The sequence below is a fragment of the Oncorhynchus masou genome, chromosome 24 (genome assembly GCF_036934945.1).
Source record: "Oncorhynchus masou masou isolate Uvic2021 chromosome 24, UVic_Omas_1.1, whole genome shotgun sequence".
Lineage (NCBI taxonomy): Eukaryota > Metazoa > Chordata > Actinopteri > Salmoniformes > Salmonidae > Oncorhynchus > Oncorhynchus masou.
Window position 1 is genome coordinate 117,818,949 of NC_088235.1, and position 26,264 is coordinate 117,845,212.

At 45.3% G+C, this 26,264-nt stretch overlaps 1 protein-coding gene across 1 annotated transcript in view; it reads right to left on the reverse strand.

The window, feature by feature from the left end:
* The window catches only part of gtpbp6 (GTP binding protein 6 (putative)), a 39,902-nt gene that overhangs the window by 1,437 nt on the left and 12,201 nt on the right, over window positions 1-26,264 (reverse strand). The window contains exons 7-9 of the mRNA XM_064936247.1: window positions 16,422-16,630; window positions 13,862-14,010; window positions 11,128-11,280 (exon numbers count right to left, since the gene is read on the reverse strand). Of these exons, the coding sequence (XP_064792319.1) occupies window positions 11,128-11,280; window positions 13,862-14,010; window positions 16,422-16,630 (511 nt within the window). The remainder of the gene's footprint in view (window positions 1-11,127; window positions 11,281-13,861; window positions 14,011-16,421; window positions 16,631-26,264) is intronic.

The following is a 26,264-nucleotide window of genomic DNA, read 5'->3' on the forward strand; positions in this document are numbered from 1 at the left end:
ATTCTGAAGTTGAACTAAAGCACGAGAACAGCATGTAATTCACCTGCTATTCACCCACTACTCAACAACTATTCACCTGCTATTCACCCACTACTCAACCGCTATTCACCTGCTATTCACCCACTACTCAACCGCTATTCACCTGCTATTCACCCACTACTCAACCGCTATTCACCTGCTATTCACCCACTACTCAACCGCTATTCACCTGCTATTCACCCACTACTCAACCGCTATTCACCCACTACTCAACCGCTATGGAAGTGTGTCTACTGATACACTGTTAATGGAGGTGTGTCTACTGATACACTGTATTAATGGAGGTGTGTCTACAGATACACTGTATTAATGGAGGTGTGTCTACAGATACACTGTATTAATGGAGGTGTGTCTACTGATACACTGTATTAATGGAGGTGTGTCTACAGATACACTGTATTAATGGAGGTGTGTCTACAGATACACTGTATTAATGGAGGTGTGTCTACTGATACACTGTATTAATGGAGGTGTGTCTACAGATACACTGTATTAATGGAGGTGTGTCTATAGATACACTGTATTAATGGAGGTGTGTCTACTGATACACTGTATTAATGGAGGTGTGTCTACAGATACACTGTATTAATGGAGGTGTGTCTACAGATACACTGTATTAATGGAGGTGTGTCTACAGATACACTGTATTAATGGAGGTGTGTCTACAGATACACTATATTAATGGAGGTGTGTCTACAGATACACTGTATTAATGGAGGTGTGTCTACGGATACACTGTATTAATGGAGGTGTGTCGGATACACTATATTAATGGAGGTGTGTCTACAGATACACTGTATTAATGGAGGTGTGTCTACAGAAACACTGTATTAATGGAGGTGTGGAGGATGTGTGTCTACAGATACACTGTATTAATGGAGGTGTGGAGGAGGTGTGTCTACAGATACACTGTATTAATGGAGGTGTGTCTACTGATACACTGTATTAATGGAGGTGTGTCTACAGATACACTGTATTAATGGAGGTGTGTCTACTGATACACTGTATTAATGGAGGTGTGTCTACTGATACACTGTATTAATGGAGGTGTGTCTACTGATACACTGTATTAATGGAGGTGTGTCTACAGATACACTGTATTAATGGAGGTGTGGAGGAGGTGTGTCTACAGATACACTGTATTAATGGAGGTGTGTCTACAGATACACTGTGTTAATGGAGGTGTGTCTATAGATACACTGTATTAATGGAGGTGTGTCTACAGATACACTGTATTAATGGAGGTGTGTCTACAGATACACTGTGTTAATGGAGGTGTGTCTATAGATACACTGTATTAATGGAGGTGTGTCTACAGATACACTGTATTAATGGAGGTGTGTCTACAGATACACTGTGTTAATGGAGGTGTGTCTATAGATACACTGTTAATGGAGGTGTGTCTACAGATACACTGTATTAATGGAGGTGTGTCTACAGATACACTGTATTAATGGAGGTGTGTCTATAGATACACTGTATTAGTGGAGGTGTGTCTATAGATACACTGTATTAATGGAGGTGTGTCTACAGATACACTGTATTAATGGAGGTGTGTCTACAGATACACTGTATTAATGGAGGTGTGTCTACAGATACACTGTATTAATGGAGGTGTGTCTACTGATACACTGTATTAATGGAGGTGTGTCTACAGATACACTGTATTAATGGAGGTGTGTCTACTGATACACTGTATTAATGGAGGTGTGTCTACTGATACACTGTATTAATGGAGGTGTGGAGGAGGTGTGTCTACAGATACACTGTATTAATGGAGGTGTGTCTACTGATACACTGTATTAATGGAGGTGTGTCTACAGATACACTGTATTAATGGAGGTGTGTCTACTGATACACTGTATTAATGGAGGTGTGTCTACTGATACACTGTATTAATGGAGGTGTGTCTACTGATACACTGTATTAATGGAGGTGTGTCTACAGATACACTGTATTAATGGAGGTGTGGAGGAGGTGTGTCTACAGATACACTGTATTAATGGAGGTGTGTCTACAGATACACTGTGTTAATGGAGGTGTGTCTATAGATACACTGTATTAATGGAGGTGTGTCTACAGATACACTGTATTAATGGAGGTGTGTCTACAGATACACTGTGTTAATGGAGGTGTGTCTATAGATACACTGTATTAATGGAGGTGTGTCTACAGATACACTGTATTAATGGAGGTGTGTCTACAGATACACTGTGTTAATGGAGGTGTGTCTATAGATACACTGTATTAATGGAGGTGTGTCTACAGATACACTGTATTAATGGAGGTGTGTCTACAGATACACTGTATTAATGGAGGTGTGTCTATAGATACACTGTATTAGTGGAGGTGTGTCTACAGATACACTGTATTAATGGAGGTGTGTCTACAGATACACTGTATTAATGGAGGTGTGTCTATAGATACACTGTATTAATGGAGGTGTGTCTACTGATACACTGTATTAATGGAGGTGTGTCTACTGATACACTGTATTAATGGAGGTGTGTCTACAGATACACTGTATTAATGGAGGTGTGGAGGAGGTGTGTCTACTGATACACTGTATTAATGGAGGTGTGTCTACTGATACACTGTAATAATGGAGGTGTGGAGGAGGTGTGTCTACTGATACACTGTATTAATGGAGGTGTGTCTATAGATACACTGTATTAATGGAGGTGTGGAGGAGGTGTGTCTACTGATACACTGTATTAATGGAGGTGTGTCTACAGATACACTGTATTAATGGAGGTGTGGAGGAGGTGTGTCTACTGATACACTGTATTAATGGAGGTGTGTCTATAGATACACTGTATTAATGGAGGTGTGGAGGAGGTGTGTCTACTGATACACTGTATTAATGGAGGTGTGTCTATAGATACACTGTATTAATGGAGGTGTGGAGGAGGTGTGTCTACAGAAACACTGTATTAATGGAGGTGTGTCTACAGATGCACTGTATTAATGGAGGTGTGTCTACAGATACACTGTATTAATGGAGGTGTGTCTACAGATACACTGTATTAATGGAGGTGTGTCTACTGATACACTGTATTAATGGAGGTGTGTCTACAGATACACTGTATTAATGGAGGTGTGTCTACGGATACACTGTATTAATGGAGGTGTGTCGGATACACTGTATTAATGGAGGTGTGTCTACAGATACACTGTATTAATGGAGGTGTGTCTACAGAAACACTGTATTAATGGAGGTGTGGAGGATGTGTGTCTACAGATACACTGTATTAATGGAGGTGTGTCTACTGATACACTGTATTAATGGAGGTCTGTCTACAGATACACTGTATTAATGGAGGTGTGTCTACAGATACACTGTATTAATGGAGGTGTGTCTACTGATACACTGTAATAATGGAGGTGTGTCTACAGATACACTGTATTAATGGAGGTGTGGAGGAGGTGTGTCTACAGAAACACTGTATTAATGGAGGTGTGGAGGTGTGTCTACAGATACACTGTATTAATGGAGGTGTGTCTACAGATACACTGTATTAATGGAGATGTGTCTACAGATACACTGTATTAATGGAGATGTGCCTACAGATACACTGTATTAATGGAGGTGTGTCTACAGATACACTGTATTAATGGAGGTGTGTCTATAGATACACTGTATTAATGGAGGTGTGTCGGATACACTGTATTAATGGAGGTGTGTCTACAGATACACTGTATTAATGGAGGTGTGTCTACAGATACACTGTATTAATGGAGGTGTGTCTACGGATACACTGTATTAATGGAGGTGTGGAGGAGGTGTGTCTACAGAAACACTGTATTAATGGAGGTGTGTCTACAGATACACTGTATTAATGGAGGTGTGTCTACAGATACACTGTATTAATGGAGGTGTGTCTACAGATACACTGTATTAATGGAGGTGTGTCTACAGCTACACTGTATTAATGGAGGTGTGTCTACAGATACACTGTATTAATGGAGGTGTGTCTACAGATACACTGTATTAATGGAGGTGTGTCTACAGATACACTGTATTAATGGAGGTGTGTCTACAGATACACTGTATTAATGGAGATGTGTCTACAGATACACTATATTAATGGAGGTGTGTCTACAGATACACTATATTAATGGAGGTGTGTCTACAGATACACTGTATTAATGGAGGTGTGTCTATAGATACACTGTATTAATGGAGGTGTGTCGGATACACTGTATTAATGGAGGTGTGTCTATAGATACACTGTATTAATGGAGGTGTGTCTACAGAAACACTGTATTAATGGAGGTGTGTCTACAGATGCACTGTATTAATGGAGGTGTGTCTACAGATACACTGTATTAATGGAGGTGTGTCTACAGATACACTGTATTAATGGAGGTGTGTCTACAGATACACTGTATTAATGGAGGTGTGTCTACAGATACACTGTATTAATGGAGGTGTGTCTACTGATACACTATTAATGGAGGTGTGGAGGAGGTGTGTCTACTGATACACTGTATTAATGGAGGTGTGTCTACAGATACACTGTATTAATGGAGGTGTGGAGGAGGTGTGTCTACAGATACACTGTATTAATGGAGGTGTGTCTACAGATACACTGTATTAATGGAGGTGTGTCTACAGATACACTGTATTAATGGAGGTGTGTCTACAGATACACTGTATTAATGGAGGTGTGTCTACTGATACACTGTATTAATGGAGGTGTGTCTACTGATACACTGTATTAATGGAGGTGTGTCTACTGATACACTGTATTAATGGAGGTGTGTCTACAGATACACTGTATTAATGGAGGTGTGGAGGAGGTGTGTCTATAGATACACTGTATTAATGGAGGTGTGCCTACAGATACACTGTATTAATGGAGGTGTGTCTACAGATACACTGTATTAATGGAGGTGTGTCTACTGATACACTGTATTAATGGAGGTGTGTCTACTGATACACTGTATTAATGGAGGTGTGTCTACAGATATGCCACATTAAATGAGACACCATTCTCCATGCACCGTTATTTACAACTTCATAAGAGCTATTGATAAGATTGTAAATGAGTAATCCGGTTGGAGAAGGGGATTGTAAATATAAATGACACTTGTTTTAGATATATTTGACCTTACAATAGCTGGAAACAAATTTCAAACCAGTCATACAGTGCATTTGGAAAGTATTCAGACCCCTTGACATAAACAAATACGTTACAGCCTTATTCTAAAATGAATTTAATTGTTTTTTCCCCCTCATCAAATGACACACAATACACCATAATGACAACGCAAAAACTGGTTATTAGAATTTTTTGCAAATGTAATAAAATTATATAAACTGAAATATCATATTTACATAAGTATTCAGACCCTTTACTCAGCACTTTGTTGAAGCACCTTTAGCAGCGATTACAGCCTCCAGTCTTCATGGGTATGAAGATAACTTGGCGCACCTGTATTTGGGGAATTTCTCCCGTTCTTCTCTGCAGATCCAAGCTCTGTCAGGTTGGATGGGGAGCGTCGCAGCACAGCTATTTTCAGGTCTCCAGAGATGTTATATCGGGTTGGTGCCAGATTTCCTCCAGACATGACGCTTGGCATTCAGGCCAAAGAGTTCAATCTTGGTTTCATCAGACCAGAGAATATTGTTTCTCATGGTCAGAGTCCTTTAGGTGCATTTTAATAAACTCCAAGCGGGCTGTCATGTGCCTTTTACTGAGGAGTGGCTTCTGTCTGGCCACTCTACCATAAAGGCCTGATTGGTCGAGTGCTGCAGAGATGGTTGTCCTTCTGGAAGGTTCTCCCATCTCCACAGAGAAACTCTGGAGCTCTGTCAGAGTGACCATCAGGTTCTTTGTCACCTCCCTTCTCCCCCGATTGTTCGAGAAAGACTCTTGGTGGTTCTAAACTTCTTCCATTTAAGAATGATGGAGGCAACGGTGTTCTTGGGGACCTTCAATGCTGCAGAAATGTTTTGGTACCCTTCCCCAGATCTGTGCCTCGACACAATCCTGTCTCGGAGCTTAATGGACAATTCTTTCAACCTCTTGGCTTGGTTTTTGCTCTGACATGCACTGTCAACTGTGGGACCTTATATAGACAGATGTGTGCCTTTCCAAATCATGTCCAACCAATTGATTTGACCACAGATGGACTCCAATCAAGTTGTAGAAACATCTCAAGGATGATCAATGGAAATGCACCTGAGATCAATGTTGAGTCTCAAAACAAAGGGTCTGAATACTTGTGTAAAATAAGGAATTGTTTTTTAAATTTTTTTTATACATTTGCAAACATTTCTAAAAACCTGTTTTCTCTTTGTGATTATGGGGCAGTGTGTGTAGATTGAGGATTTTTTATTTATTGAATCTATTTTAGAATAAGGCTGTAACGTAACAAAATGTGGAAAGAGCGAAGGGGTCTGAATGCTTTCCGAATGCACTGTACATGTTGTAAATCAAATCAAAGTTTATGTGTCACGTGCGCCGAATACAACAGGTGTAGACTTACAGGCTCGAACCAATAGTACAAACAAGGTGTTAGGTGAACAATCGTTAACTAAAGAAATAAAACAACAGTAAAAAGACAGGCTATATACAGTAGTGAGGCTATAAAAGTAGCGAGGCTACATACAGACACCGGTTAGTCAGGTTGATTGAGGTAGTATGTACATGTAGATATGGTTAAAGTGACTATGCATATATGATGAACAGAGAGTAGCAGTAGTATAAAAGAGGGGTTGGTGGGTGGTGGGACACAATGCAGATAGCCCGGTTAGCCAATGTGCGGGAGCACTGGTTGGTCGGCCCAATTGAGGTAGTATGTACATGAATGTAAAGTTAAACTGACTATGCATATATGATAAACATAGAGTAGTAGTAGCAGATGTGTGTACCTGTACTGTATGTATGTACTATTTGTGTGTACTTCAGCTATGTTAAGCTTCCAGTATGCCTACCACTCAAACAGCAGCACTGCAACTCCAACTATAGCAAGTCACCAGCCTCTTCCAGGATCAATGAGAAACTGGGCACTCTAATATATGACACCCTCTCCCTAGCTCTACAACTGGGATGCTCTATAGACAACCCTGACACCCTCCCCCTAGCTCTACAACTGGGAGGCTCTATAGACAACCCTGACACCCTCTCCCTAGCTCTACAACTGGGAGGCTCTATAGACAACCCTGACACCCTCCCCCTAGCTCTACAACTGGTATTCTCTATAGACAACCTTGACACCCTCCCCCTAGCTCTACAACTGGGAGGCTCTATAGACAACCCTGACACCCTCCCCCTAGCTCTACAACTGGGAGGCTCTATAGACAACCCTGACACCCTCCCCCTAGCTCTACAACTGGGAGGCTCTATAGACAACTCTGACACCCTCCCCCTAGCTCTACAACTGGGAGGCTCTATAAACAACCCTGACACCCTCTCCCTAGCTCTACAACTGGGAGGCTCTATAGACAACCCTGACACCCTCTCCCTAGCTCTACAACTGGGAGGCTCTATAGACAACCCTGACACCCTCTCCCTAGCTCTACAACTGGGAGGCTCTATAGACAACCCTGACACCCTCCCCTTAGCTCTACAACTGGGAGGCTCTATAGACAACCCTGACACCCTCTTCCTAGCTCTACAACTGGGAGGCTCTATAGACAACCCTGACACCCTCTCCCTAGCTCTACAACTGGGAGGCTCTATAGACAACCCTGACACCCTCTCCCTAGCTCTACAACTGGGAGGCTCTAATGAAAGGAAAGAATATAACCTAAGGCTCATATTTCTGTGTGTTTATTATATTATAATTAAGTCTATGATTTGATAGAGCAGTCTAACTGAGCGGTGGAAGGCAGCAGCAGGTTTCCTTGGGCACAGGGACTATGGTGTTTTTCTTGAAACATGTAGGTTATTACAGACTCGGTCAGGGAGAGGTTGAAGATGTCAGTGAAAACACTTGCCAGTCGGTCCACCCATGCTCTGACTACACATCTGACCTGGAGTTGCCGTACATGTCAACTTGGTGATATTATGGTGTATGGGGAGAATGCAACCACATCTGACAACAAGCTCATAAGGCAGGTGTTCATAACAATCAACCAACACAACACTCATTGACAAGAAATGCCATCAACTTACTGGGCCTTCACATATGATAAGAATTGCACCTCCTCAACGTCAAAGCCATCCTGAATCTCCCAGAACTATCTTCCATAGGCAGACTTCACCATGAGCCCTCCCCTCTGGCAGTTAATAATGACAGAGACATGGAACTGCACTGCCACATGTCAGCAGGTCGCCATTCAACAGCAGGCCATTCAACAGGAGGCCATTCAACAGGAGGCCATTCAACAGCAGGCCATTCAACAGGAGGTCATTCAACAGGAGGCCATTCAACAGGAGGCCATTCAACAGGAGGCCATTCAACAGGAGGCCATTCAACAGGAGGCCATTCAACAGGAGGCCATTCAACAGGAGGCCATTCAACAGGAGGCCATTCAACAGGAGGCCATTCAACAGGAGGCCATTCAACAGGAGGCCATTCAACAGGAGGCCATTCAACAGGAGGCCATTCAACAGGAGGCCATTCAACAGGAGGCCATTCAACAGGAGGCCATTCAACAGGAGGCCATTCAACAGGAGGCCATTCAACAGGAGGCCATTCAACAGGAGGCCATTCAACAGGAGGCCATTCAACAGGAGGCCATTCAACAGGAGGCCATTCAACAGGAGGCCATTCAACAGGCCATTCAACAGGAGGCCATTCAACAGGAGGTCATTCAACAGGAGGCCATTCAACAGGAGGCCATTCAACAGGAGGCCATTCAACAGGAGGCCATTCAACAGGAGGCCATTCAACAGGAGGCCATTCAACAGGAGGCCATTCAACAGGAGGCCATTCAACAGGAGGCCATTCAACAGGAGGCCATTCAACAGCCGAAATACCATCTGTAAAGTGCTGGAGTGCATTGTCCTCATCTGTACCTATTTTTCTACCACCCATTGCTGGCCAGACCATGTTTCATCTGAACTGGACTAGCTACCACCCATAGCTGGCCAGACCATGCAATACCTGAACTGGACTAGCTACCACCCATAGCTGGCCAGACCATGCAATACCTGAACAGCCTTTATAATAGAACGCTTGTTACCGTGACAGCCTTTATAATAGAACGCTTGTTACCATGACAGCATTTATAATAGAACGCTTGTTACCGTGACAGCCTTTATAATAGAACGCTTGTTACCATGACAGCATTTATAATAGAACGCTTGTTACCGTGACAGCCTTTATAATATAACGCTTGTTACCGTGACAGCCTTTATAATAGAACGCTTGTTACCATGACAGCATTTATAATAGAACGCTTGTTACCGTGACAGCCTTTATAATATAACGCTTGTTACCGTGACAGCCTTTATAATAGAACGCTTGTTACCATGACAGCCTTTATAATAGAACGCTTGTTACCGTGACAGACTTTATAATAGAACGCTTGTTACCGTGACAGCCTTTATAATAGAACGCTTGTTACCGTGACAGCCTTTATAATAGAACGCTTGTTACCGTGACAGCCTTTATAATAGAACGCTTGTTACCATGACAGCCTTTATAATAGAAAGCTTGTTACCATGACAGCCTTTATAATAGAAAGCTTGTTACCATGAGAGACTTTAGAATAGAACCCTTGTTACCATGACAGCCTTTATAATAGAACGCTTGTTACCGTGACAGCCTTTATAATAGAACGCTTGTTACCACGACAGCATTTATAATAGAACGCTTATTACCATGACAGCCTGTATAATAATTTCACACCATAAACTAAATTATTTGATCAGTTAAATTGGCTAATGTTGCGCAACATTTTTCTGGCAAGCTAACAGAGAATTCGATCCAGCTAGCAAGATACTTAACAATGCTAACAATACTTGTCCACCACTTTCTTCCTCACCTCAAACTTTGCAAATGCCAGTTGTTTTTCAGTACCAGCTCATGAAGTAGGCTTCGTCACATTCTCAACCCCCGGTCTCCGTGGAGAAGCTTTTCATCTACCTCTTCGTTACCGTTCAGGGAAAGCGCTGCTGTAACTGGCAAACTGCCTTTCCTCTCTCCCGCTTTTTCCAGAGCGCACGTTGATACTGGAACTAGCAAATTGATTGTCTCGTGTTTCTTCAGTCGCGTGCTGCGCTGCATTCTGTTGTTCTGTGATTGAATGGCTGAGCCTTGCTCCAAACGCGCATCACCTGTTCGCTTACAGCCAGTAGTGATCCAAAGCCCCCCCCCTCCCCTGTTTCTCATGGACTGAGTGTCTTTTGGAGCCTTATGGCAAACTCCAAGCGGGCTGTCATGTGCATTTTACTGAGGAGTGGCTTCCAACTGGCCACTTTACCATAAAGGCCTGATTGGTGGAGTGCTGCAGAGATGGCTGTCCTTCTGGAAGGTTCTCCCATCTCCACAGAGGATCTCTAGATTTCTGTCAGAGTGACCATTGGGTTCTTGGTCACCTTCCTGACCAAGGCCCTTCTCCCCCGATTGTTCAGTTTGGCCGGGCGGCCAGCTCTACGAAGAGTCTTGGTGGTTCCAAACTTCTTCCATTTAAGAATGATGGAGGCCCCTGTGGTCTTTTGGATCTTCAATGCTGCAGAAATGTTTTGGTACCCTTCCCCAGATCTGTGCCTCTACACATCCTGTCTCGGAACTCTACGGACAATTCATTCTACTTATGTATACTTATGTAAATAAGGTATTTCTGTTTTACGTTTTGAATACATTTGCAAAAAAATCTAAAAACCTGTTTTCACTTCATCATTATGGGGTACTGTGTGTGGATTGCTGAGAGTTTTACTTTAAAAAAAATCCATATTAGAATAAGGCTGTAGCGTAACAATGTGGAAAAAGTCAAGGGGTCTGAATACTTTCTGAATTCACCGTACTTACTGTATATACTGAAGAAGAAGAAGCAGAAGAATCAGAAGAAGAAAAATCAGAAGAAGTGGACATGTAATGTCATATGAATAAGGTTGTTCAAAGTGACTGCTACTATACTGTAGCAGTCACTCACAGTATGTGGCTTAATTCCAATACTTTTAACCTTACCTTAACTGGGAGCTGCTGAGGTCCACAGGGAGAGTCAGGACCTGTTTCCCTGTAGATCTCATTATAGCTTCTTCTACGACTATCTTCAGCTCCTCCAGACCCTGTCCTCTCAGAGCAGAGATAGGCAGGCTGTTGGGCTCAGAGGGCTCATAGCTGAGGAGGACAACATATCCATGTAATGAATGACAAGAACTTATATATGGATAAACAGCATAGTCACATATACATCTGGCAGACTTTAGTTCCTTCCCTCAACAGACTTTAGTTCCACCCCTCAACAGACTTTAGTTCCTCCCCTCAACATGCTTTAGTTCCTCCCCTCAACAGACTTTAGTTCCTCCCCTCAACAGACTTTAGTTCCTCCCCTCAACAGACTTTAGTTCCTCCCCTCAACAGACTTTAGTTCCTCCCCTCAACAGACTTTAGTTCCTTCCCTCAACAGACTTTAGTTCCTTCCCTCAACAGACTTTAGTTCCTCCCCTCAACAGACTTTAGTTCCTCCCCTCAACAGACTTTAGTTCCTCCCCTCAACAGACTTTAGTTCCTCCCCTCAACAGGCTTTAGTTCCTCCCCTCAACAGACTTTAGTTCCTCCCTTCAACAGACTTTAGTTCCTCCCCTCAACAGACTTTAGTTCCTCCCCTCAACAGACTTTAGTTCCTCCCCTCAACAGACTTTAGTTCCTCCCCTCAACAGACTTTAGTTCCTCCCCTCAACAGACTTTAGTTCCTCCCCTCAACAGACTTTAGTTCCTCCCCTCAACAGACTTTAGTTCCTCCCCTCAACAGACTTTAGTTCCTCCCCTCAACAGACTTTAGTTCCTCCCCTCAACAGACTTTAGTTCCTCCCCTCAACAGACTTTAGTTCCTCCCCTCAACAGACTTTAGTTCCTTCCCCTCAACAGACTTTAGTTCCTCCCCTCAACAGACTTTAGTTCCTCCCCTCAACAGACTTTAGTTCCTCCCCTCAACAGACTTTAGTTCCTCCCCTCAACAGACTTTAGTTCCTCCCCTCAACAGACTTTAGTTCCTCCCCTCAACATGCTTTAGTTCCTCCCCTCAACAGACTTTAGTTCCTCCCCTCAACAGACTTTAGTTCCTCCCCTCAACATGCTTTAGTTCCTTCCCCTCAACATACTTTAGTTCCTCCCCTCAACAGACTTTAGTTCCTCCCCTCAACAGACTTTAGTTCCTCCCCTCAACAGACTTTAGTTCCTCCCCTCAACAGACTTTAGTTCCTCCCCTCAACAGGCTTTAGTTCCTCCCCTCAACAGACTTTAGTTCCTCCCCTCAACAGACTTTAGTTCCTCCCCTCAACAGACTTTAGTTCCTCCCCTCAACAGACTTTAGTTCCTCCCATCAACAGACTTTAGTTCCTCCCCTCAACAGGCTTTAGTTCCTCCCCTCAACAGACTTTAGTTCCTCCCCTCAACAGACTTTAGTTCCTCCCCTCAACAGACTTTAGTTCCACCCCTCAACAGACTTTAGTTCCTCCCCTCAACAGACTTTAGTTCCTCCCCTCAACAGACTTTAGTTCCACCCCTCAACAGACTTTAGTTCCTCCCCTCAACAGACTTTAGTTCCTCCCCTCAACAGACTTTAGTTCCTCCCCTCAACAGACTTTAGTTCCTCCCCTCAACAGACTTTAGTTCCACCCCTCAACAGACTTTAGTTCCTCCCCTCAACAGACTTTAGTTCCTCCCCTCAACAGACTTTAGTTCCTCCCCTCAACAGACTTTAGTTCCTCCCCTCAACAGACTTTAGTTCCACCCCTCAACAGACTTTAGTTCCTCCCCTCAACAGACTTTAGTTCCTCCCCTCAACAGACTTTAGTTCCTCCCCTCAACAGACTTTAGTTCCTCCCCTCAACATGCTTTAGTTCCTCCCCTCAACAGACTTTAGTTCCTCCCCTCAACAGACTTTAGTTCCTCCCCTCAACAGACTTTAGTTCCTCCCCTCAACAGACTTTAGTTCCTTCCCCTCAACAGACTTTAGTTCCTCCCCTCAACAGACTTTAGTTCCTTCCCCTCAACAGACTTTAGTTCCTCCCCTCAACAGACTTTAGTTCCTCCCCTCAACAGACTTTAGTTCCTCCCCTCAACAGACTTTAGTTCCTCCCCTCAACAGACTTTAGTTCCTCCCCTCAACATGCTTTAGTTCCTCCCCTCAACAGACTTTAGTTCCTCCCCTCAACAGACTTTAGTTCCTCCCCTCAACAGACTTTAGTTCCTCCCCTCAACATACTTTATTTTGCATCTCAGCGAAGTGTTTGAGTGTGTTGTTCTAACTGTTCTAACTACTTGTGGACCAAAAGTCCCCACAAGAATAGTAAACAAACAAACATTTGACCAACTGGGGACATTTTGTTGGTCCCCACAAATTCAACTGCTATATCTAGGGGGTTTAGGCTCAAGGTTAGAATGAAAATTAAGTTCAGGGTTAGGAGCTAGGGTTAGGAGCTAGGGTTGGGTTTAGGGTTAGGAGCTAAGGTTGGGTTTCGGGTTAGGACCTAAGGTTAGTTTAAGGGTTAGGAGCTAGGGTTAGGAGTTAGGGTTAGGCGCTAGGATTCGTTTTAGGGTAAGGAGCTAGGGTTAGTTTTAGGGTTAGACTTTCAGGTTAAGGTTAGGATTAGGGTACGGGTTATGTTCAGGGAAAATAGGATTTTGAATGGGACTGAATTGTGTGTCCCCACAAGGTTAGCTGTACAAGACTGTATGTGAATGTTATTCTCCTCACCTGTCCACCAGATCTATCTTATTATGAACTTCTACGATGGACCTCAGCAGTCTGTCTGGGATCTGAAGGTTCCTCAGGACATTCAACACATTCTCCTTCTGGTTCACAGTCTCTGGGTGGCTGATGTCTCTCACATGGACTATCAGGTCCTGGGGACAGAATGAAGAGAAATAACACTATCTATACAGCAGTATGTGGACACTCCTTCAAATTAGTGGATTGTGCTATTTCAGCCACGCCTGTTGCTGACTGGTGTGTAAAATCGAGCACACAGTCATGCGATCTCCATAGACAAACATTGGCAGTAGAATGGCCTTACTGAAAAGCTCAGTGACTTTCAACGTGGCACCGTCACAGGATGCCATCTTTCCAACAAGTCAGTTAATCAAATTTCTGCCCTGCTAGAGCTGCCCAGGTCAACTGTAAGTGGTGTTAATGTGAAGTAGAAATGTCTAGGAGCAACAACGGCTCAACCACAAAGTGGTAGACCACAGAAGCTCACAGAACAGGACCGTCGAGTCCTGAAGTGTGTAGAGCGGAATAATAGTCTGTCCTCGGTTGGGCTGAACCCATTTAGAACCTTTAATAATAGTCTGTCCTCGGTTGGGCTGAACCCCGTTCCTGTAGGTTCATGCTCTACAACATCCGCAGAGTACGACCCTGCCTCACACAGGAAGCGGCGCAGGTCCTAATCCAGGCACTTGTCATCTCCCGTCTGGATTACTGCAACTCGCTGTTGGCTGGGCTCCCTGCCTGTGCCATTAAACCCCTACAACTCATCCAGAACGCCGCAGCCCGTCTGGTGTTCAACCTTCCCAAGTTCTCTCACGTCACCCCGCTCCTCCGCTCTCTCCACTGGCTTCCAGTTGAAGCTCGCATCCGCTACAAGACCATGGTGCTTGCCTACGGAGCTGTGAGGGGAACGGCACCGCAGTACCTCCAGGCTCTGATCAGGCCCTACACCCAAACAAGGACACTGCGTTCATCCACCTCTGGCCTGCTCGCCTCCCTACCATTGAGGAAGTACAGTTCCAGCTCAGCCCAGTCAAAACTGTTCGCTGCTCTGGCCCCCCAATGGTGGAACAAACTCCCTCACGACGCCAGGACAGCGGAGTCAATCACCACCTTCCGGAGACACCTGAAACCCCACCTCTTCAAGGAATACCTAGGATAGGATAAGTAATCCTTCTCACCCCCCCCCCCCCCTTAATGATTTAGATGCACTATTGTAAAGTGGCTGTTCCACTGGATGTCAGAAGGTGAATTCACCAATTTGTAAGTCGCTCTGGATAAGAGCGTCTGCTAAATGACTTAAATGTAATGTAAATGTAACCCATTTAGAACCTTTAATAATAGTCTGTCCTCGGTTGGGCTGAACCCATTTAGAACCTTTAATAATAGTCTGTCCTCGGTTGGGCTGAACCCATTTAGAACCTTTAATAATAGTCTGTCCTCAGTTGGGCTGAACCCATTTAGAACCTTTAACAATAGTCTGTCCTCGGTTGGGCTGAACCCATTTAGAACCTTTAATAATAGTCTGTCCTCGGTTGGGCTGAACCCATTTAGAACCTTTAATAATAGTCTGTCCTCGGTTGGGCTGAACCCATTTAGAACCTTTAATAATAGTCTGTCCTCGGTTGGGCTGAACCCATTTAGAACCTTTAATAATAGTCTGTCCTCGGTTGGGCTGAACCCATTTAGAACCTTTAATAATAGTCTGTCCTCGGTTGGGCTGAACCCATTTAGAACCTTTAATAATAGTCTGTCCTCAGTTGGGCTGAACCCATTTAGAACCTTTAACAATAGTCTGTCCTCGGTTGGGCTGAACCCATTTAGAACCTTTAATAATAGTCTGTCCTCGGTTGGGCTGAACCCATTTAGAACCTTTAATAATAGTCTGTCCTCGGTTGGGCTGAACCCATTTAGAACCTTTAATAATAGTCTGTCCTCGGTTGGGCTGAACCCATTTAGAACCTCTAATAGTAGTCTGTCCTCGGTTGGGCTGAACCCATTTAGAACCTTTAATAATAGTCTGTCCTCGGTTGGGCTGAACCCATTTAGAACCTTTAATAATAGTCTGTCCTCGGTTGGGCTGAACCCATTTAGAACCTTTAATAATAGTCTGTCCTCGGTTGCAACACGACCGAGTTCCAAACTGCCTCTGGAAGCAACGTCAGAACAAGAACCTTTCGTCGGGAGCTTCATGGAATGGGTTTCCATGGCCTAGCAGCCGCACACAAGCCTAAGATCACCATGCGCAATGCCAAGCGTCGGCTGGAGTGGTGATAAGCTCGCTGCCATTGGACTCTGGAACAGTGGAAACACCTTCTCTGGAGTCATGAATCACGCTTCACCAACTGGCAGTCCGGTTAATTAATCAGGGTTTGGCGGATGCCAGGAGAACACTACCTGCCCCATAATGCAGGAGGAGTAATGGTCTGGGGCTGTTTTTCACGGTTATGGTTAGGCCCCTTAGTTCCAGTGAAGGGAAAATGTAACGCTATGGAACACCTTTGAGATGAATTGGAAACATTTTGAAATGAAAACTGTTGTAACATACAGAGTGAGTTACGTCATCCAGAGTAGCGGAGAAGGAGTCTATGAGCCGGTGGGGAAGCTGGGACAGGAAGCCGATGGTGTCCACATAAAGCACAGTCATGTGACTCGGCAGCGTGCCGGCGTGCACCGTGACGTCCAGCGTGGCAAACAGCTGATCTCTAGGCTGCAGCGCAGCGTCACCAGTCAACGCCTTGATCAGAGTCGTCTTACCTGGAGGAGAGAGAGGAGTTTAACAGAAATGAACAGGCAGAAGAGACAATATTTTAATTAGATATTAAATAAGTGCTTCTGGAGGTGTAATAGTCAGTAAATAATTTATATTTGATATTATATATCATATTTAGCAACAACAGGTGGGTAAACACTTGTGCAAAATCAAAAACGGCTCATAATAATGTCCTTCCGGAGCAAATGGAATGGAGCAAATGGAATGGAGCAAATGGAATGGAGCAAATGGAATGGAGCAAATGGAATGGAGCAAATGGAATGGAGCAAATGGAATGGAGCAAATGGAATGGAGCAAATGGAATGGAGCAAATGGAATGGAGCAAATGGAATGGCATCAAACACCTGGAAACAGACTACGGGAGGAGCACAGTACTACATAGAGCCATGACGACACAGTCCCCACATCCAGAACAGACTATGGGAGGAGCACAGTACTACATGGAGCCATGACGACACAGTCCCCACATCCAGAACAGACTATGGGAGGAGCACAGTACTACATAGAGCCATGGCTACATGAAGCCATGACTACACAGTCCCCAAGTCCAGAACAGACTATGGGAGGAGCACAGTACTACATAGAGCCATGACGACACAGTCCCCACATCCAGAACAGACTATGGGAGGAGCACAGTACTACATGGAGCCATGACGACACAGTCCCCACATCCAGAACAGACTATGGGAGGAGCACAGTACTACATGGAGCCATGACTACACAGTCCCCAAGTCCAGAACAGACTATGGGAGGAGCACAGTACTACATAGAGCCATGACGACACAGTCCCCACATCCAGAACAGACTATGGGAGGAGCACAGTACTACATAGAGCCATGACGACACAGTCCCCAAGTCCAGAACAGACTATGGGAGGAGCACAGTACTACATAGAGCCATGACGACACAGTCCCCACATCCAGAACAGACTATGGGAGGAGCACAGTACTACATAGAGCCATGACGACACAGTCCCCAAGTCCAGAACAGACTATGGGAGGAGCACAGTACTACATGGAGCCATGACGACACAGTCCCCAAGTCCAGAACAGACTATAGGAGGAGCACAGTACTACATAGAGCCATGGCTACATGGAGCCATGACGACACAGTCCCCAAGTCCAGAACAGACTATGGGAGGAGCACAGTACTAAATAGAGCCATGACGACACAGTCCCCAAGTCCAGAACAGACTATGGGAGGAGCACAGTACTACATGGAGCCATGACGACACAGTCCCCAAGTCCAGAACAGACTATGGGAGGAGCACAGTACTACATAGAGCCATGACTACATGGAACTCTATTCCACAGTGCTACATAGAGCCATGACTATATGGAACTCTATTCCACAGTACTACATAGAGCCATGACTACATGGAACTCTATTCCACAGTACTATATAGAGCCATGACTACATGGAACTCTATTCCACAGTACTACATAGAGCCATGACTACATGGAACTCTATTCCACAATACTACATAGAGCCATGACTACATGGAACTCTATTCCACAGTACTACATAGGGCCATGACTACATGGAACTCTATTCCACAGTACTACATAGAGCCATGACTACATGGAACTCTATTCCACAGTACTACATAGAGCCATGACCACATGGAACTCTTTTCTACAGTACTACATAGAGCCATGACTACATGGAACTCTATTCCACAGTACTACATAGAGCCATGACTACATGGAACTCTATTCCACAGTACTACATAGAGCCATGACTACATGGAACTCTATTCCACAGTACTACATAGAGCCATGACTACATGGAACTCAATTCCACAGTACTACATAGAGCCATGACTACATGGAACTCAATTCCACAGTACTACATAGAGCCATGACTACATGGAACTCTATTCCACAGTACTACATAGAGCCATGACTACATGGACCTCTATTCCACAGTACTACATAGAGCCATGACCACATGGAACTCTATTCCACAGTACTACATAGAGCCATGACTACATGGAACTCTATTCCACAGTACTACATAGAGCCATGACCACATGGAACTCTATTCTACAGTACTACATAGAGCCATGACTACATGGAACTCTATTCCACAGTACTACATAGAGCCATGACTACATGGAACTCTATTCCACAGTACTACATAGAGCCATGACTACATGGAACTCTATTCCACAGTACTACATAGAGCCATGACTACATGGAACTCTATTCCACAGTACTACATAGAGCCATGACTACATGGAACTCTATTCCACAGTACTACATAGAGCCATGACTCCATGGACCTCTATTCCACAGTACTACATAGAGCCATGACTCCATGGACCTCTATTCCACAGTACTACATAGAGCCATGACTACATGGAACTCTATTCCACAGTACTACATAGAGCCATGACTACATGGAACTCTATTCCACAGTACTACATAGAGCCATGACTACATGGAACTCTATTCCACAGTACTACATAGAGCCATGACTACATGGAACTCTATTCCACAGTACTACATAGAGCCATGACTACATGGAACTCTATTCCACAGTACTACATAGAGCCATGACTACATGGAACTCTATTCCACAGTACTACATAGAGCCATGACTACATGGAACTCTATTCCACAGTACTACATAGAGCCCTGACTCCATGGAACTCTATTCCACAGTACTACATAGAGCCATGACTACATGGAACTCTATTCCACAGTACTACATAGAGCCATGACTACATGGAACTCTATTCCACATCAGGTAACTGATGCAGCAGTAGAATCAGATTTTAAAAATATAAAAATACACCTTATGGAACTGCAGGGACTGTGAAGCAACACAAACACAGGCACAGACACGTAACCTACACACACACGTAACCTACACACACACGATAACAGTATTGTATTGTAGATATGTGGTAGTAGAGTAGTGGTCTGAGGAAACACACTTAATGTATTGTAGAGTAGTGGCCTGAGGGAACACACTTAATGTATTGTAGAGTAGTGGTCTGATGGAACACACTTAATGTGTTGTAGAGTAGTGGCCTGAGGGAACACACTTAATGTATTGTAGAGTAGTGGCCTGAGGGAACACACTTAATGTAGTGTAGAGTAGTGGTCTGATGGAACACACTTAATGTATTGTAGATATGTGTTAGTAGAGTAGTGGTCTGAGGGAACACACTTAATGTATTGTAGAGTAGCGGTCTGAGGTAACACACTTAATGTATTGTAGATATGTGGTAGTAGAGTAGTGGTCTGATGGAACACACTTAATGTATTGTAGATATGTGGTAGTAGAGTAGTGGTCTGAGGGAACACACTTAATGTATTGTAGAGTAGTGGTCTGAGGGAACACACTTAATGTATTGTAGAGTAGTGGTCTGATGGAACACAATGTGTTGTAGAGTAGTGGTCTGACGGAACACACTTAATGTATTGTAGAGTAGTGGCCTGAGGGAACACACTTAATGTATTGTAGAGTAGTGGTCTGAGGGAACACACTTAATGTATTGTAGAGTAGTGGTCTGAGGGAACACACTTAATGTATTGTAGAGTAGTGGTCTGAGGGAACACACTTAATGTATTGTAGATATGTGGTAGTAGAGTAGTGGTCTGATGGAACACACTTAATGTATTGTAGAGTAGTGGTCTGAGGTAACACACTTAATGTATTGTAGATATGTGGTAGTAGAGTAGTGGTCTGATGGAACACACTTAATGTATTGTAGAGTAGTGGTCTGAGGGAACACACTTAATGTATTGTAGAGTAGTGGCCTGAGGGAACACACTTAATGTATTGTAGATATTTGGTAGTAGAGTAGTGGCCTGAGGGGAACACACTTAATGTATTGTAGAGGAGTGGTCTGAGGGAACACACTTAATGTATTGTAGAGTAGTGGTCTGAGGGAACACACTGAATGTATTGTAGAGTAGTGGTCTGAGGGAACACACTTAATGTATTGTAGATATGTGGTAGTAGAGTAGTGGTCTGATGGAACACACTTAATGTATTGTAGATATGTGGTAGTAGAGTAGTGGTCTGATGGAATACACTTAATGTATTGTAGAGTAGTGGCCTGAGGGAACACAATGTATTGTAGATATGTGGTAGTAGAGTAGTTGTCTGATGGAACACACTTAATGTATTGTAGATATGTGGTAGTAGAGTAGTGGTCTGATGGAACACACTTAATGTATTGTAGAGTAGTGGCCTGAGGGAACACACTTAATGTATTGTAGAGTAGTGGCCTGAGGGAACACACTTAATGTATAGTAGAGTAGTGGTCTGAGGGAACACACTTAATGTATTGTAGAGTAGTGGCCTGAGGGAACACACTTAATGTATTGTAGAGTAGTGGTCTGAGGGAACACACTTAATGTATTGTAGATTAGTGGTCTGAGGGAACACACTTAATGTATAGTAGAGTAGTGGTCTGAGGGAACACACTTAATGTATAGTAGAGTAGTGGTCAGAGGGAACACACTTAATGTATTGTAGATATGTGGTAGTAGAGTAGTGGCCTGAGGGAACACACTTAATGTATTGTAGATATGTGGTAGTAGAGTAGTGGCCTGAGGGAACACACCTAATGTATTGTAGATATGTGGTAGTAGAGTAGTGGTCTGATGGAACACACTTAATGTATTGTAGATATGTGGTAGTAGAGTAGTGGTCTGATGGAACACACTTAATGTATTGTAGAGTAGTGGTCTGAGGGAACACACTTAATGTATTGTAGAGTAGTGGTCTGAGGGAACACACTTAATGTATTGTAGAGTAGTGGCCTGAGGGAACACACTTAATGTATTGTATCATATCAGCACACTTAATGTATTGTGAAATCTGTTGGGAAATGTATTATAATGTTTTTAAAATTGTTTATAACTTCATTAATGTTGCTGGACCCCAGGAAGAGTAGTTGCTGCCTTGACAGGAACTTATGGGATCCATAATAACCCACAGGAAGAGTAGCTGCTGCCTTGACAGGAACTAATGGGGATCCATAATAAACCCCAGGAAGAGTAGCTGCTGCCTTGGCAGGAACTAATGGGGATCCATAATAAACCCCAGGAAGAGTAGCTGCTGCCTTGACAGGAACTAATGGGGATCCATAATAAACCCCAGGAAGAGTAGCTGCTGCCTTGGCAGGAACTAATGGGGATCCATAATAAACCCCAGGAAGAGTAGCTGCTGCCTTGACAGGAACTAATGGGGATCCAATTTAAACCCCAGGAAGAGTAGCTGCTGCCTTGGCAGGAACTAATGGGGATCCATAATAAACCCCAGGAAGAGTAGCTGCTGCCTTGACAGGAACTAATGGGGATCCAATTTAAACCCCAGGAAGAGTAGCTGCTGCCTTGACAGGAACTAATGGGGATCCATAATAAACCCCAGGAAGAGTAGCTGCTGCCTTGACAGGAACTAATGAGGATCCATAATAAACCCCAGGAAGAGTAGCTGCTGCCTTGACAGGAACTAATGGGGATCCATAATAAACCCCAGGAAGAGTAGCTGCTGCCTTGACAGGAACTAATGGGGATCCATAATAAACCCCAGGAAGAGTAGCTGCTGCCTTGACAGGAACTAATGGGGATCCATAATAAATGTTTGATACCATTCCATTGATTCCGCTCCAGCCATTACCACAAGCCAGTTCTCCCTAATGAAGGTGCCACCAACCTCCTGTGCCCACAATCCCCTGTCTCTCACCACAGTTGGTATAGCCCATAACCCCGTCTCTCACCACAGTTGGTATAGCCCATAACCCCGTCTCTCACCACAGTTGGTATAGCCCATAACCCCGTCTCTCACCACAGTTGGTATAGCCCATAACCCCGTCTCTCACCACAGTTGGTATAGCCCATAACCCTGTCTCTCACCACAGTTGGTATAGCCCATAGCCCCATCTCCCACCATAGTTGGTATAGCCCATAACCCCGTCTCTCACCACAGTTGGTATAGCCCATAACCCCGTCTCCCACCACAGTTGGTATAGCCCATAACCCCGTCTCTCACCACAGTTGGTATAGCCCATAACCCCGTCTCTCACCACAGTTGGTATAGCCCATAACCCCGTCTCTCACCACAGTTGGTATAGCCCATAACCCCGTCTCTCACCACAGTTGGTACAGCCCATAACCCCGTCTCTCATCACAGTTGGTATAGCCCATAACCCCGTCTCTCACCACAGTTGGTATAGCCCATAACCCCGTCTCTCACCACAGTTGGTATAGCCCATAACCCCATCTCCCACCATAGTTGGTATAGCCCATAACCCCGTCTCTCACCACAGTTGGTATAGCCCATAACCCCATCTCCCACCACAGTTGGTATAGCCCATAACCCCGTCTCTCACCACAGTTGGTATAGCCCATAACCCCGTCTCTCACCACAGTTGGTATAGCCCATAACCCCGTCTCTCACCACAGTTGGTATAGCCCATAACCCCATCTCTCACCGCAGTTGGTATAGCCCATAACCCCGTCTCTCACCGCAGTTGGTATAGCCCATAACCCCGTCTCTCACCACAGTTGGTATAGCCCATAACCCCGTCTCTCACCGCAGTTGGTATAGCCCATAACCCCGTCTCTCACCGCAGTTGGTATAGCCCATAACCCCGTCTCTCACCGCAGTTGGTATAGCCCATAACCCCGTCTCTCACCACAGTTGGTATAGCCCATAACCCCGTCTCTCACCACAGTTGGTATAGCCCATAGCCCCGTCTCTCACCGCAGTTGGTATAGCCCATAGCCCCGTCTCTCACCGCAGTTGGTATAGCCCATAACCCCGTCTCTCACCGCAGTTGGTATAGCCCATAACCCCGTCTCTCACCACAGTTGGTATAGCCCATAACCCCGTCTCTCACCACAGTTGGTATAGCCCATAACCCCGTCTCTCACCACAGTTGGTATAGCCCATAACCCCGTCTCTCACCACAGTTGGTATAGCCCATAACCCCGTCTCTCACCACAGTTGGTATAGCCCATAACCCCGTCTCTCACCACAGTTGGTATAGCCCATAACCCCGTCTCTCACCACAGTTGGTATAGCCCATAACCCCGTCTCTCACCACAGTTGGTATAGCCCATAACCCCATCTCCCACCATAGTTGGTATAGCCCATAACCCCGTCTCACACCACAGTTGGTATAGCCCATAACCCCGTCTCTCACCACAGTTGGTATAGCCCATAACCCCGTCTCTCACCACAGTTGGTATAGCCCATAACCCCGTCTCTCACCGCAGTTGGTATAGCCCATAACCCCGTCTCTCACCACAGTTGGTATAGCCCATAACCCCGTCTCTCACCGCAGTTGGTATAGCCCATAACCCCGTCTCTCACCGCAGTTGGTATAGCCCATAACCCCGTCTCTCACCACAGTTGGTATAGCCCATAACCCCGTCTCTCACCGCAGTTGGTATAGCCCATAACCCCGTCTCTCACCGCAGTTGGTATAGCCCATAACCCCGTCTCTCACCGCAGTTGGTATAGCCCATAACCCCGTCTCTCACCACAGTTGGTATAGCCCATAACCCCGTCTCTCACCACAGTTGGTATAGCCCATAACCCCGTCTCTCACCACAGTTGGTATAGCCCATAACCCCGTCTCTCACCACAGTTGGTATAGCCCATAACCCCGTCTCTCACCACAGTTGGTATAGCCCATAACCCCGTCTCTCACCACAGTTGGTATAGCCCATAACCCCATCTCCCACCATAGTTGGTATAGCCCATAACCCCGTCTCACACCACAGTTGGTATAGCCCATAACCCCGTCTCACACCACAGTTGGTATAGCCCATAACCCCGTCTCTCACCACAGTTGGTATAGCCCATAACCCCGTCTCTCACCGCAGTTGGTATAGCCCATAACCCCGTCTCTCACCGCAGTTGGTATAGCCCATAACCCCGTCTCTCACCGCAGTTGGTATAGCCCATAACCCCGTCTCTCACCGCAGTTGGTATAGCCCATAACCCCGTCTCTCACCACAGTTGGTATAGCCCATAACCCCGTCTCTCACCACAGTTGGTATAGCCCATAACCCCGTCTCTCACCGCAGTTGGTATAGCCCATAACCCCGTCTCTCACCGCAGTTGGTATAGCCCATAACCCCGTCTCTCACCACAGTTGGTATAGCCCATAACCCCGTCTCTCACCACAGTTGGTATAGCCCATAACCTCGTCTCTCACCACAGTTGGTATAGCCCATAACCCCGTCTCTCACCACAGTTGGTATAGCCCATAACCACGTCTCTCACCACAGTTGGTATAGCCCATAACCCCATCTCCCACCACAGTTGGTATAGCCCATAACCCCGTCTCTCACCACAGTTGGTATAGCCCATAACCCCATCCCCACCACAGTTGGTATAGCCCATAAGCCCCCGTCTCTCACCACAGTTGGTATAGCCCATAACCCCGTCTCTCACCACAGTTGGTATAGCCCATACCCCGTCTCTCACCCGTCTCTCACCACAGTTGGTATAGCCCATAACCCCGTCTCTCACCACAGTTGGTATAGCCCATAACCCCGTCTCTCACCACAGTTGGTATAGCCCATAACCCCGTCTCTCACCACAGTTGGTATAGCCCATAACCCCGTCTCTCACCACAGTTGGTATAGCCCATAACCCCGTCTCTCACCGCAGTTGGTATAGCCCATAACCCCGTCTCTCACCACAGTTGGTATAGCCCATAACTCCGTCTCTCACCACAGTTGGTATAGCCCATAACCCCATCTCCCACCACAGTTGGTATAGCCCATAACCCCGTCTCTCACCACAGTTGGTATAGCCCATAGCCCCATCTCCCACCACAGTTGGTATAGCCCATAACCCCGTCTCTCACCACAGTTGGTATAGCCCATAACCCCGTCTCTCACCACAGTTGGTATAGCCCATAACCCCGTCTCTCACCACAGTTGGTATAGCCCATAACCCCGTCTCTCACCGCAGTTGGTATAGCCCATAACCCCGTCTCTCACCACAGTTGGTATAGCCCATAACCCCGTCTCTCACCACAGTTGGTATAGCCCATAAGCCCCCCGTCTCTCACCACAGTTGGTATAGCCCATAACCCCGTCTCTCACCACAGTTGGTATAGCCCATAACCCCGTCTCTCACCACAGTTGGTATAGCCCATAACTCCGTCTCTCACCACAGTTGGTATAGCCCATAACCCCGTCTCTCACCACAGTTGGTATAGCCCATAACCCCGTCTCTCACCACAGTTGGTATAGCCCATAACCCCGTCTCTCACCGCAGTTGGTATAGCCCATAACCCCGTCTCTCACCACAGTTGGTATAGCCCATAACTCCGTCTCTCACCACAGTTGGTATAGCCCATAACTCACCCAGTTGGTATAGCCCATAACCCCGTCTCTCACCACAGTTGGTATAGCCCATAACCCCGTCTCTCACCACAGTTGGTATAGCCCATAACCCCGTCTCTCACCACAGTTGGTATAGCCCATAACCCCGTCTCTCACCACAGTTGGTATAGCCCATAACCCCGTCTCTCACCACAGTTGGTATAGCCCATAACCCCGTCTCTCACCACAGTTGGTATAGCCCATAACCCCGTCTCTCACCACAGTTGGTATAGCCCATAACCCCGTCTCT